The sequence below is a fragment of the Drosophila serrata genome, unplaced genomic scaffold (assembly GCF_035046125.1).
Source record: "Drosophila serrata isolate PLE 108 unplaced genomic scaffold, ASM3504612v1 contig_2, whole genome shotgun sequence".
NCBI lineage: Eukaryota > Metazoa > Arthropoda > Insecta > Diptera > Drosophilidae > Drosophila > Drosophila serrata.
This window is the reverse complement of record NW_028256900.1, coordinates 976822-990969: the sequence shown is the minus strand read 5'-3', so window position 1 is coordinate 990969 and position 14148 is coordinate 976822. Positions and strand designations below refer to the sequence as shown.

General features: G+C 36.9%; 1 protein-coding gene across 1 annotated transcript; it reads right to left on the bottom strand.

The window, feature by feature from the left end:
* Positions 1 to 5444: 5444 nt before the first annotated feature.
* On the bottom strand, positions 5445 to 5753 carry LOC110178920 (uncharacterized). Its single transcript, XM_020946201.2, has one exon. The coding sequence runs from the start codon at positions 5725 to 5727 to the stop codon at positions 5572 to 5574; it is 156 nt and encodes a 51-aa protein (XP_020801860.2). The 5' UTR covers positions 5728 to 5753; the 3' UTR covers positions 5445 to 5571.
* Positions 5754 to 14148: the final 8395 nt, after the last annotated feature.

The following is a 14148-nucleotide window of genomic DNA, read 5'->3' as shown; positions in this document are numbered from 1 at the left end:
GACCTTTAAAATTATTTGGAACGTATATTTTTCTTGATACTTATTAAAATGATTGATTGATTTTTGATATTTCCAATTGTTGAAGATGACAAAAAATGTTACTAAATTTTATGACAGCTTTTTGCACTAATATCAATGTTTAAAAAACTCACAACTAAGTCAAAAATAAATTTATTTTAAATCGGAAAGCTTTCCTGCTCTAGTTTTTAGAAGCTTAACTAATATGCATTCTTAGTTTAAGATTTTTAAAACTTTAAATTTTTAGCCAATTTTTTGTGGCAATATTAACGATGTAACCCCTTACAAAATTTGAAAAAAATTATCAAAAAAAAATGTTTATAAAAAATATACCCAGATCAACTCGCCTTTTCATGCTGATCAAGAATATATATGATTTATAGGGTCTAAAATTATTAATTACAGACTTATGACTAAAATTATTAAACCCTTTAAAGGTTTTCCTGCAACAAGTTTAAAAAATGTTGTTTATATCAAACAAATAGAGAGTTATCGTCCCCAAAAAGGAATTCCCCTGGCTTTTTGATTTCAATATTTGGCGACATGTGAGGAGGTTGATAGGGGGTAGGGCGGCCTGGAAGGAAAATCGGAAAATCTGCGTCTGTTTGTTCGGTGAGCCACAGTGACAGGCGTTTGGCTCTGCGAATATGTATGGAAATATTTTAAATGATTTTTGCAATTCATTTTGTGGATTCCGTTGCATGTTTTCGGTGAATGTTTGTGTGGCTTGCGGCGGCACTTTGGCCAGTTTGCCATGGTTTCTGGCCAAAAACCGAAACCGAACCAGATCAGAACGGGACAGGACAGGATAGTGACAGCGACAGCGAGTTTTGAATGTGTTAAGAGGCCTGACATGGTCGGTATGACAGCTGCACTTTTGTGGTGATTTATGAGTGCGATTTTCAGGTGGAAAATTTTGTCATTTTACAGAAATTACCTCCTTCTTATAGAAATATATCAATATTTATATTAATTTAAAGCAAAAATAAGATTAAGAATAGTTTAAAAGTAATAAATTTCCAAAAAAAATAAACATTTCTTGTGGCTTATTTCGCCGAATAAGGTTAAAAGTATTCCCCAATTTGTGCTCATTTTAGATAAATCCCGACATTGCCGTGACAGCTACTCAAGCAAGTCACTTAACTTGGTTAATTTATGATAAAACTTTCCACAAATCATTCAATTGGTTAGCCCATCTTAGACTTGAAGGCCAGCAACAAAAACAGTCGCTGGCATAAATATTCATACATGCGTAAATGCTTTTCCCCCTGAAGGAGGAAGGACCTTAGTCTCAACGAAATTCCCTGTCATTGTCCTCGTATCTTGACTGATTTTCACGCACACATGGGCACAGGCAGAGCATAAATGATCATAGCATTCTCATCATCATCCTCATCATTATCAGAGATTTGTTTGTTGTCATTATCATCAGCGGTAGGAGCAAAACATACACCCATATATTTACTGAAAAAATATTACTATAACCGCCGCGCATATTCATAGAGATACTCGTATTCGCATCGTGTGTAATTTGAATATGCCGCCATCGAAATGTCAACTTGTGGAGTCATCATTTATGTTTTCCACCTGCCGCTAGTTTTTCTCATGTAAATATCCCACATCAAGTGTCTTTCGTTACATTCTCAGTCATATAAATGTACAAAAAAATGGAAAGGAGAGGAGATTGGGGAAAAAACCAGTCACACACAGACAGCAGCCATATGATAAATGGATTTTCCAGCTCCACGAACTCTGGATGTCGCATACACAGCACTTGGCTGCCATTCCCCGCTTTTGCTTTCCTCATTTAAAGTTTCCCGCGCGAAAAGTTGAACGGCATACACGGCGTATACGTATTGCAATATCTGAATATCCCTTTGGATACGCATATTTTATGTGCTCGATTCCTTTGTCCTGCGAATCGGTCATAAGTCTGATGGCATCGCCAAATAGATGATAAATAACAGTCATTTTGGCAATGAATTCTGATTGAGAACAAATTGAAAGGCAACCTTTTTTAAGCGTGGAAAAAAAGGTTTAATGAGGTTTGAAAAATCTTTTAAATTATAAATGACTTGCTGTGGGGAATTATTAAAGCTATATTCATTTATTTAATAAACAAATCACCTTTGAATAGTTTATTATTTTGTTATACTAACTATTATCACTTTTTCTATAGTTTTTTTCCCCATTCAAATTGAAACTCAATTGAATTATAAGCTGCTCTTAAATTAATGCCAATTAAATGCACTAATAAAGTTGCAGCTTAAGCAAATTAAACATTAAATAAAGCGTGAATTGATCGATTAACTGAAATGCAGCATTGATGCAAATAACAGATATTTGCATTTCATTTATTTGTTTTATGGACAGTTTTTAATTAATTTTTAATGTTCAACAAAGAAAAATTTAAACTGAAATCATGAAAATCGCATAAAGATTTCATGGCAATTTTGTGGTGAAAGTGAAATCCGAGTGGGTGTATCTATGAATTGAATTTCCAACAAGGCCTAACACGAGTATGCCATTAAAATGATTGAGCCGCAAACCAAAGAATCCACAATAAACATCCGCCCAAATTGCCAAGTAAACGGATTAAATTTCCGTTTTCCGATATGCAAAGCGAAATAGCAAAGTTGGCCTTTAACAAAGGCATCCGAATGCTCTGCGAAGCCAATAATTCCATTTCATTTATTTGGGCCATTTGTAAGCATTTCGAAATAGTTTTATTAAAGCCAGGGGATAATGTAATAATTTATAGTCAGCAAGGGATTTTAATAAGATCTGAAGCTGTTTTTGTACTTTAATTTCTAAATATATACTTTTTAAATATTTCTAAGAAACAATTTCAATGTTATCAGCTCAGTTAAGTTTGTTACTTTTTCCCTTTTCCAATACTTTTTCCTCCCATAAATATAAAATTAAATCACAAAATGTACGTTCAACTCTAGAAAATCCCTCGGTTAGGGTATAATTATGAGGGGAAAACACTGAAAGATTTCGTAATCAATTTAAGCGCTTGAAATATCAACAATGAGTGAAGAACCTTTGGCAAGTCACGTTGTTTGATATCTGCCGGAAAAGTCCTTGATATGTGGTCGTGTCACAGGGAAAACTTCTCGGCAGGTTCGTCATACAAATATTTGCTTGGGAAAATTCACCAGCCTGCGAAAGTGAAAAGCGACAGCCGCCACCACATGTGGCAAAGAAAATATGTATATTTTTGTGGCTTAACGCAAAATATTTTCATGTTAACCAAGAAAATCCACAAAGAAAGTCGGTGATGTAAGAATTCAAGTGTGTGGCACATGCAGATGACCTCAACTGAACTCGGTTTAGCAATCAATGTCACTTCAGGTGAAAAACGAGTGTGTGTCTAGGGAAAAGTATTTTCATATATATTTTTTTAACTTTACAACCAACAAATTTGGCATACATGCTCAAATTGCATTTTAACAAGGTGACATTAAAAAATAAGGTTTAGTTCATGGAAATAAAATTTAAGTGCTTCAAAGATTTATAAAAAAAAACTGAGGGCCTTCACAATGAGTTGTTTTATACCGCAAGCTAAATCGCGCAAAGTCATCGGAAAATATAATAAAATACTACTTGATAGCAAATTTAAATTATATAAATTGTTAATGATTTATGCTTTTAAATGGGAATAGTTTTGTGATATTAAAAGACATTTTTTTAATGCAAATGCGTACTAAAGCTGTTGACTATCGTTTCGTTCCATTGTTTCAGTTAGTAAGATTAAGTTAGTATAAATTTCTATTACGAAGCTAATTTGACATCAAGATAAGACCATATTAGTTATTGTTATATTAATATTAAAAAGAGCGCACAGTGACAACTACAATAGACTCCTGCTCCCCTTTCTTATAGTTTATATACCTTAAAGCTTTTCTAAGTTTTCCGTTCTCTAAAATAAAACAAACATAATATTTTATCTTCATCAAAAATCCTTTCATCTCCAAGTGAATTTCTGCAAAAGAAAAGTGAAGCTTTGACAAAAGAAAACTAAATGAAATTCAATTTAAAGTCAAGTCAAGTTGACAGCATTACGCATACGCAGTGTGTACGCCAGATTCTGGCCAAAACAAGCACATCGAGATGAGGTTCATCGACGCAGCATCATCATCAACGTAATCAGGCAACTCATATCGAGGGCAGCTCCATTATTAGCCAAACAACAAAGTGATAAACTGCTCGACAGCCGGGCATCAGGGAGTCAATTATATAATGATGCGTCGTCGTTGTTGATGTCAATGTGAAGGTTATTGTTGTTACACTGCTCTGGCAGTTTCGCCCTGACAAGCTCGTTACAATTTATGTTTTGTTTGTATTTCTGGAAACGAGGTGGAGGGAGAGGTTGAGGGAGTCAGTTTCAGGACGCACTAATTTGCAACGTTGTCCGCAGGACTAAACGGCATTCAAAAAGGGGTTGCAACTCACTGACTGCTGCCCAGCCCCAATTGGTTTTGCTGCCTGTCACAATAGCTGTCACAGTTTGGACATTTGTCGATGGCCATAAAACAGAAGCTTAAATATTAGAACGCTTGTTGACCAAACCATTATGATACATATATATCTCTCAGTGGAAATTTATTGTAATACGAAGGCAAATACTGGCGTTTCAATTGGTTACCTTCAAATTGAACAAATGGTAACAATGTGACCATAATTTGAAGCAAATAGTAATAATTTTTGATGAAAATAGACTAAATTTCCATTGAATGTAAATCTAGTAAGGATCAACTAAAAATTCGCATTTAATTTCCGCATTTTCAAATGCCAAATTTAACTAAAATCGTTTCACTTCTTTTGACATTTAAAAAAAAACGTACCATATCAAATAGCGTTTTACAAACTATAATGGAAATTTAAGGCAATGCAAATATGCAGGTGAAAAATGAAAAGAAAAAATCAAATAGAAACAAATAATCAAGCGGAAAGCCCGCTCAGTAAATAAAATGTTCATGCCAGCGGCAAATAGAAGAAAAAACACTTTATTGGCTGTCCGTAGATTTGCCCACAGGTGATAATAAATATTTGTAATAAAAATCTGTGTGTGTTTGACGGTGCATGATGTGCTAGGTTCCGCACTAAAGTGCATTAAATCTGTGCCAAAAAGAAGCTTTATATTCTGCACCCATTAGCAGCCTGTCTTTTACGCAAAGTTCTGTGTTCGCTGAAAGAAGCTGCTCCTTGAAGGACCATGTTTACATGACTGCAGTCGCGGCTGCCTGCAAAATTAATAAGCCTTAACAAGTTGGTTTATGCCCCTGCAACCCGCCTGTTCGGGGTGAATTAATTAAGCGAGTGAGTGGAAAAGCGGAAGCGGAGCACTGCATCCTGGAAAACTTATCATGCTACCACGAAAAAAGTGACGAAGGAAAGAAAGAAAGCCTTTTAAAATGATATATGCTTTTATATATGTTCTTTACTATATTTTCTTGAATACATTCTTAACTTTCATTGATGTAATTTTTCATTTCGGCTTTATTTAATAAGATCTTAATATTTTCTGTTGAATTTTGGGAATGAACCTTAGAAGGGCAAGCAGGTATGACGAGCTTCACTGTAGTAGCGACCTGCACCACAGGCCCTGTCCCTGGATGATTCCTGTCGGGTGGGAATTTGAGCATCAACGCTTCCGAAGATGAAGCCCAGGCAGATCAGAAAGAAAGCTTGTAAGATGTTCATGTTGCTATTGGGATATACTCTATTGTAGGTTTTGAATCCCCTATTTATACCTATTTGAAATTTGTTAACTCAATTTCCTGGTATTGTAATCGATTTTAAACAAGTGACACGGCAATTTAAGGGTATAATTTAAATTTGCTACGATTTTAACGAGCTAATTGCTTAAGTAAATGTCTTGCATTTGCTTCAACGGTGACCTTGGTTACCCTGTCGTATACTTGATGCAGGATATTACTGGTATTTTTCGGGAAATTATGAATACTCTTGCAGCTGCTGAACTCTACAGTACTTTATTTATTATATCTTTCTTAAAATTCCCCAATGTATTCTCTCTCATTTAAATGCATGTCTTTGGAAGGCTTCTTGAATATTTAAAGTACACTTTTTTAATGATATGAAACTGATAGCAAAGGAAATCAGAGGAGAGGAAAGGAAAATCGGAAAATCTGTAGACTGATTACTGCTGCCTTGAGCTTACATGGGGACATAATTACCCGGCACTCGACGAAGAAAAAGTCGAGAATGTGGGCCATTATGCGTAAGCCGATATCTTTCTCCCTCTTTTGTCTGTTTAAAGTAAAAGCGAAACTTAAACCTTAAGTTTTTAAACATGAACTTCTGGTGAGTGAATAACATTTGTTCGGGCCAACTTTTGGGGGCTCCTTGGCTTCGAATTCAATTAATTAGGCAAAAGCGAGGCCAGGGAAGCCGTCAGGAAGTTGTTTTATTTCGGCACGTGATAAATTAATTTAAGCCAAAGTCGAAGGCGTTCCGTGTAATGTTTTTTCTTCTTTCTTTTTGCTTTTTGCATACACATCGCGAGGTGCCATCAGGTGGATCATTCCGTGGAAAATAGTGGGGATGGCAGTTTAGCTTATCGAAGTGGGCGTGGCAACAACTTAATTGCGCTACGCACGGCAGCTAATTGAGTTCATAGCCAAGCGAAAAATAAAACGCCATTTTGGCTTGGCATTGAGTCGAAGTTTCGCTTTTCGGTACGGCAATTACACGCAATTTTCATGGTCCAAAAACAAGCAGTGGATTGAGAAAAATAAAGACACTAGGTTTAAGATTATAAACAAAGAAGTTCTTTAAGAAACTAAACCAAATTTCAAGTACAACTTTTGGTAAATTTGAAATATTTTTTAAATATATATTTTTTGTACACAAAATAACCCAAATTTTTACAGTGAAACCACTGTGTTGTATCACCTTTTGAGGACGTGCTCTGTGAGCTTTGCATGTTTATAGTCTTTCTTCCCCCAAATAACAGTTTCCTAATTGCCCGAATATTTAAATGGCGAGCAAACAGTTGGCTTAAACCATTTGGCCAAAAGATGGTAAACTTTAACCTGACCCAGACCTCGGGACTTTGGACTTTTGCTGCGAACCGAAACGAACCCATCTCAAGGCCTGCCTTCACTTGCACTCTCCTGACAGCTCAATTTACTTGGGTTCTGCTTCTATTTTCGACAGTAATTATAACTTGGCTGTAATCTGCGTATTAATCTCAGTTTTTCGTTAACCAGAACACAAAGAAGGTTTTTGCCGGCTGTTGGCTCAGTTTTCACTTTCTTTTTTGTTCGCCCCGTTTTGAACATGAAACAAATGCCAGCGCATTTATTTAGTTTACTCGTTTTGTGGATATTTTCACTGATTTGCTTTTGTCTAATTTAGCACTTGACACGGAATATTATTAATTGGTCTAGACCAGCGCGAGACAAAAGGCACACAACTCCTTGCCAAAAAAGGCCTTAATGAGCCATAAAACTAAATACATAGTTGAGACCTTGAGCAGGGATTGGTAATATATTCAGAGAGGTTTCTAAAGAAGGTGTGAATTTATTTAATAATAAAGGTCTATGAGAACTTATTATATTCTAATCTATTCGATGGTGTCTGCATAATATTTTCAAACCTATTAAACTTCAAGTAAGCTTAAAATAATATTACAAATTATATGAATTTGATTATTTTCTAAGCAATTTAGCTTAAAAAATCTAGAGTTCGCTCGATGATAATGTCCTGGATTAACTCATGCGTATGTAAATCGCTCCGACAAGAGTCTAGACCCCAGACATCACACGTGTCAGCCACGCACGAGCTGATGTAAAGTGAAATCAAGTTGGTATAGCTTATCCATCCAAAGTGCCATCGGTTCAAGGACCAGAGCCATTGGCCAAGTACTTAATTAGCCAAACGACGAGGCCTTGTGGTCTCGGGGGTTAACCCCCTCACGAGGTGTCCTGGACTGAACTTTAAGTTTGTCCTGTCAAGTTCAGGGCTCTCTCACTCTCTGGCCTGACTGCACCCATGTAGCTTGACAACTGCAACTGCCGCTCAGCTGACACATAACCCCTTGTAGAGACTCCTGGCACAGGATCCTGTCCATCAATGTCAGCTGGTGAGCCACTTGACTTGAATTTCATTATAATAAAACTTAAAAATGTTGTACAAGCTGATGTATAAGGTGATTGCTAGGGTGTCACTTTATAGGACAGGTTTATGGCTTAACTGTGAGGCTAATAAACATGTTTTTTAAAGAAAGAATTTTATGAAATTCCAACAAGTTTTAATGTATTCAAAGAGCTTAGCTATATATGATGTAAAAGCTGTCAAAAAAGCGTTATAAAAGTACTCTAAAAAACGACTTAGGCCTTACTCATAAATGTCTGTTACACCTTTTTAGAAAACCATTTCGTTTATCAAAAGTGTCCACACCAAAATACACCCAAGTATGCCATTGACAAATGCCATGCCACACATTTAAGCCATGTTTCTATATTTGCTACCATTTTTGGCCACTGAAATTCCAACCCGTTGAGGGTTTTGCTCGTCTGTTGTTTTGTGAAATATCACAGACAATTAAAAAGTTGGCGCCATCAAATTTAATGCTTAATTTTAGTGGACAACTTTTGGCCTAATTGCTGTTGTTGTTGTTAGGCTAGTACCTGCCGCTGTGCTAATTTATGCGTCAGAAAAGGACACAGTTGGATATTTTCAGGTGACATCTAATTGCATTTCGCAATGGAGTCGTCCGAAAAAATATCCACATAGAACGTGCTGCGGGCAGACGCAACTTTTGTGCCAGCTCCTCTCCACTTTTAATGAGTTGAAGTTGCCGCAATTTTGCGGGTCTACGTGAAGTGGCATGTTGGGATATTTCAGGAGGTGGCTCTACTGAGTGGCTGTGGGGCCAAAAATTCCACCTGCATGGCATGCGGAAGCCACAAATTGGCTCGTGTGGTCGGCTTTGTTAATGTCTCTTGTCGCCGTGTGCTCTGTCAAATTGAATCTTGAATGGTAGCATTTTATGATGATGCACTTTTGATGGCAATGGTGCGATTTTGTCATAGGTTTGATGTCCTTCTAAGGGTATTCAGGTAACTTTGAAGTCTTTAAATGTAAGGTACTTTATGGTCAAAAGAAAAAGTAAAATCATGCTATTGCAAAGGAAACAAATAGGGAAGAGGATCTTCTTCATTACAGAAATTTTAGATAGAAGAAATTCTTTTCTTATATTCAATAAATTTATAACTGCTATATTTTTCTCACAGTTTGGTCTGAAACCTCACCTTTCAACTCCTCTTTCAACTGCCACATCTTAACCCACTTTCCCCAATTGAATTGACTACTAAACAATTCAATTTGGCCTGCATTCAAAGTGGATTCATTGGACACTCGACTATTTATTCACAATTATTATTTAAAAGTTGCCAACGCACTGACAGTATCCCCTAGATCCTCCTAGTCCTTTCAGCTGCTGAAGGCGAAAAACTAATAAAGCTGCTCGGAGTGGGTTTATATAGTTTTTGGTTTTTCGGTTGCCAGCTTCCCATTTATTTTGTTGATTTTATAAAGCCAAAAGCTCATTAGCACTGAAACAACAAGCAACTCTTCCCGGGGGCTCCCTATTATTTGTGTGTTTCACATTTTAATTCCAAAATGTTTACCTTTTGTTCGAGTGGGGAGAGCATTTTGCTGATGCCAAAGGCAGAATCCTAATCCTTTTGCCCTCGACTACTGACCATGAGGGAATATCTCGACCAAGTCTTCAAATATTAAACCCGGGCACTACTTCAACTATTCATTTTGCCATAAGATATGGCATTGGCATGTGATTCCTTTGGCTATTGTAATTTCAGAGACCGCATTCTGCCATTGTCAGCAGCCCTTCAACTTGAATATGTCCCAGCCAGGGCTAGAAAATTTATTTTTGATTTCACATTTGCGGGAAACTCATCGGAATTCGATATCTATGGTTTAGCTTAGTAGGAAAATCCTCATTTTGTGGCATGCAACATTTGTCAGGCCAAATTCCAAGTACCGAATGCATTTATTCAGATGGCATACAAGGCACACATTCCCGATAATCTTGCAAATTGTAAGGGGCTTCAACATTGGCAATCACAATTACATTGTGATTGAAATAGATCCCCGTGTTCTGTCTTAAATTTACATATTTTCTGGGTAAACAGGAATGCATGCAATGCATTCTAGGATATATGAATATCTATGGTTTGGTTGATAAAATGGAATAGGTTGTGAAAATCGTAATTTAAACACTCTGAAATGAATCTATAATGTTGTTATTACAGAAAATTATTAATTTATTCATATAAATAGAATTATTACAAAATTTCTTTATAAGATTGTTTATGTAAAACCTTCTTGTTATTTTCAAATTTAATTCAGTAAAATAGAGCTCTCTAATATGAGTTTGTTAAACCGTATTCTTTCTCTCATTTTATAACAGTTTAGAATATACATTTTTATATGTCTCAAAAAAATTTAAAATCAAAACGAAATGAAATATACATGTGAGTGTTATATTTAACTTCGATTACTTTGTATAAATACAGCTTCCAAGAGCTAATTTCAAATGCTTTCAAGTAGAGAACCCCGCAAAGTTGTCTAGACTTTTGGACTCCCTGTAGACCAAACGAGTCCTTGACTCTGGGTTCGGCTTCTCTTGAATTTCCCGTTCCCAGGAAATACTCTCTCTGCTCCGAAGCAATCAAAGGCATCTTCGCTTGCGGCCTTTTGACACCTTGACACCTTCCTCCGTCCGGTCTTGCACCTATTTTCTAATTTTCCTGCTGGTAAATTCAATTAGTTCCGCCTGCCTCAGTCGGTTGGATTTCCAATCTTCCCTTTGCCCCAAACAATCAATTCCCATTTATTCGAGCAACAATGGTCGAGTCGAGGCCGAATGTAGGAGTCTAAGGAGAGGTCCTCTCATTATGCTGTCGGCTTAATTATTATTTTGACATCGCACCGGCTGTGCATTTAATTACTCGAAATATTTCCATCGCAACGCGGCTACCGTGAATCGCTAACCTGGCCAGAAGTAAATCTCAGGCTGCGTCCTTTGAGACTCCTTCGGCTTCCTAAGAAAACGAACTGAGCAATTGCCTTGGCTTTTGGTGTTTTTGGTTTACTTTGCAGGACTTTACTTCTTGTTGTTTACTTGGCGGTTCCTTTTGTTTCCCTTTGATTTTGTTGAAACGAAAAATTTGCAAGAATTCCATTTTCCCCTTGCGCAGCAGGGTTAAGCCTTTTTTTTACAATTCGTATTTATTTTAGTTTGAAGTCCCCGAACATGCAAAAGCTGTGTAGGTGGAAGTTCCTTTTCCGGAATGCGAAGCCGTACAAAAAACAGTAAATAAAATCTAAACACAACTTTCGGGAAATCTAAGATAACGAAAAGTTTTGTGAGTTAAGTAAATAAATTGAACAAAACTTTCAATTGAAAATAAATACTGTGAAAATTGAAATACAAACAATAACTATAAATTGTTAAATTTAATTGTTTTTGGTCTTAAATATAAGATTCATAACTTATTCCCTTTTAAAATTATCTCAAAAATGTATCTAGGGAAACTCCTTTACTTATACTTTACGTTCCCTCACCAACTCTTTCCACTTGAGCTCTCATTTAGAACCATCTGAGTATCCTTTATTCCATGAATCTTCTTCATTAAGAGTCCTTTGTCTCTAGGAACTTGTAAATTAAACATCAAAAAGCCTGACCGCAGAAAAAGAATAAAATGAGCGACTTGACGGCTCCACCTTCTGTTTCTGTCCATTCATCAGGATGGCCATTTGTGTCCGAGACTGATGCCAGCGTTGTTTGGCAAATTAACAACATACATCATTGACCTGTAATCCGGCGAACAGCAAAACCCGTAGTCTCATCCGTATCCGTACTTAAGGCCAACCTCGATGCCAAGTTGTCGGCTTCCGTCCGGCGTTTGTTATATCCTGCATTTTTAGTTTTCCCGCATGTTTGGCACAGACAATGGGCAAAGCTTTTGGAAAGTCAGAGAAATGGGTTAGAAAAATACCCTTTAGGAAATAACTCTAAGAATGATTCCTTTAAGAGTGGAAAAATATACAACTAATCTTTAGGTAATACAATGTAAGAACATTTATAATTGAACTTCTCTATATTTTGAAGAATTTTTTAAAACGTTTTACAACCTTAAACCTAAACAAATTCACATCTACCTCTCAATACCCAACATCCAGATCTCTTTTAGAAGAAAAAAAGAAGAAATGTTAACAATATGTTAACCCAAGCGGAAATATCACTTAGGAACAACACGAATTCGGACATTGACAGCGGAGTGTCTGACTTTCGTTTCTGCCGGCAAATAAAAGCAGGAAAAAAACCACAAAAAAATGCTAGAAAAAGCAGAAACGACTTTCAGCTCGGGGCAACGACTTCGGATGGCTAGAAAAAGGCGGAAAGAATGTGTCAATAATGACTAATGGCCAAGTCCGGATCCGGAGCACGCTAAGCCGCCCCCCATTTCGGACTGGAAGCTGGATTCCCTGCTGGCCTCCAATTCCTATTTATTTTTGCATATTTTTGCGGACTTGCCATTTTGGGCGTCTGATGATGTCAAAATGATTTGGGCCTCACCTTTTTCCAGCCATTCATCGAGAGCCCTCTATAAGTCCCTGTTGGGTTTCGTTTTTAATTTAAAATTCACAGAAGACGCACAGAAACTTTTGGCCGAGCCGCGTGTTGACCCAATTTCGTTCCGGATTCATTTGGCTTTAAGATAAATTTCCTTTTTTTTTGCTCTTGGTTTTCTCTTCTTTTCCCATTTGCATGGGACTAGCTGTGAGATGGAGACCAAACATTTAATTAATTTAAGCTTATAGCACTCAGTTTCAGAGAAATTTTCGACAAGTGCAACTTTGGTAATGGAATCGGGCATTAAAATGCGGAATATTTTACCAAATCAAGTTGACGCAAAGTGAGTAAAAGTTGAGACATTGGAAACAGTGTGTGCGAAGGAGAATTTACAACTAAATTCATTCTTTCCTTTACTAAAAGTTTCTTCTCTTGTATTGGAAATAAATCTAGGCACTCTTACTCTAAACAAACCTTACTTCAATCACTTTTCCTTCTTGAGGTTTCTTCGTAGAGGTAATTTAAATAAGCCCAAGTTCTTTATTTCCTGGAAACCATTTTGTGATTGCCAATGTGACAATCATTGGCTGCAAACACAAAACACATCATTAGGTAAAAGTGAGCCACAAATCGAAGCTCATTATGGGAAACACTTTGCTGCGCGTAACTCTCCAGCAGAAAGAAAATAAGTAATACACGTGCCTGTTTTCCTTCAGTTGTTCCGGATAAAAATAAAATCATGTAATTCTTTGTGGTTCTGCAGGCGCACAATTATGGGCGGAAAATGAAACGCTCATTGCTGTTGTTGTCATCAAAAAAAAAGCAGGAGGAAAAATGGCCCAAGGACACTAAAGAAAATTCCGAAATGAAACTAAAGAGGGAAACTGGAGTGGACCAGATGAGGAGGCATAAATAACTGTGTCCACACAAAGTAAACAGAAATAAAAGCGGGGCAAACACAACAAACTCAAATTACACACAGCGACAAGGCTCCTGCCTTTTGCTGTGGAAGTTTCAGACGGGGAAGTCCCGAGTCCTGAGTCCCGAAAAGTAGGCAACTAATGTTCGCAAATGTTTGCCTAGGTTTGACCAGGTTTGCCATTCCATTCCATTCCCAGACCTGCGAGCTATGCAGGTGAGAGTATAGATGGTCCTTTCGTCCCTCTTCCGGTGTGTGTGTGCTCTGTGTAATTAATGTTTTCCTACAGCTTCACAGATTCGAAAGGAGCAGCAGCAGGAACAGGAAGTGTGAGACCAAAAAAGTTTGGCCCAACCGGAAATTGTTATTGTTTTGTCGCCTTAAAATAGCAAAGATATGTGTAGGAGTGAAATAAGGAGAGAACTAAAGAGTATTGCAGTCAAGATACCTTGCAGTAAAAGTAATCATAAGAATTTTACTTAATTATAACAACCTTGGATTTAATATATTCAAGTTCTCTAGTTCTTAAAGTACCTAAATCTTCTTTTTAATCAAATCCCTTAATCCTCAGTTCCAT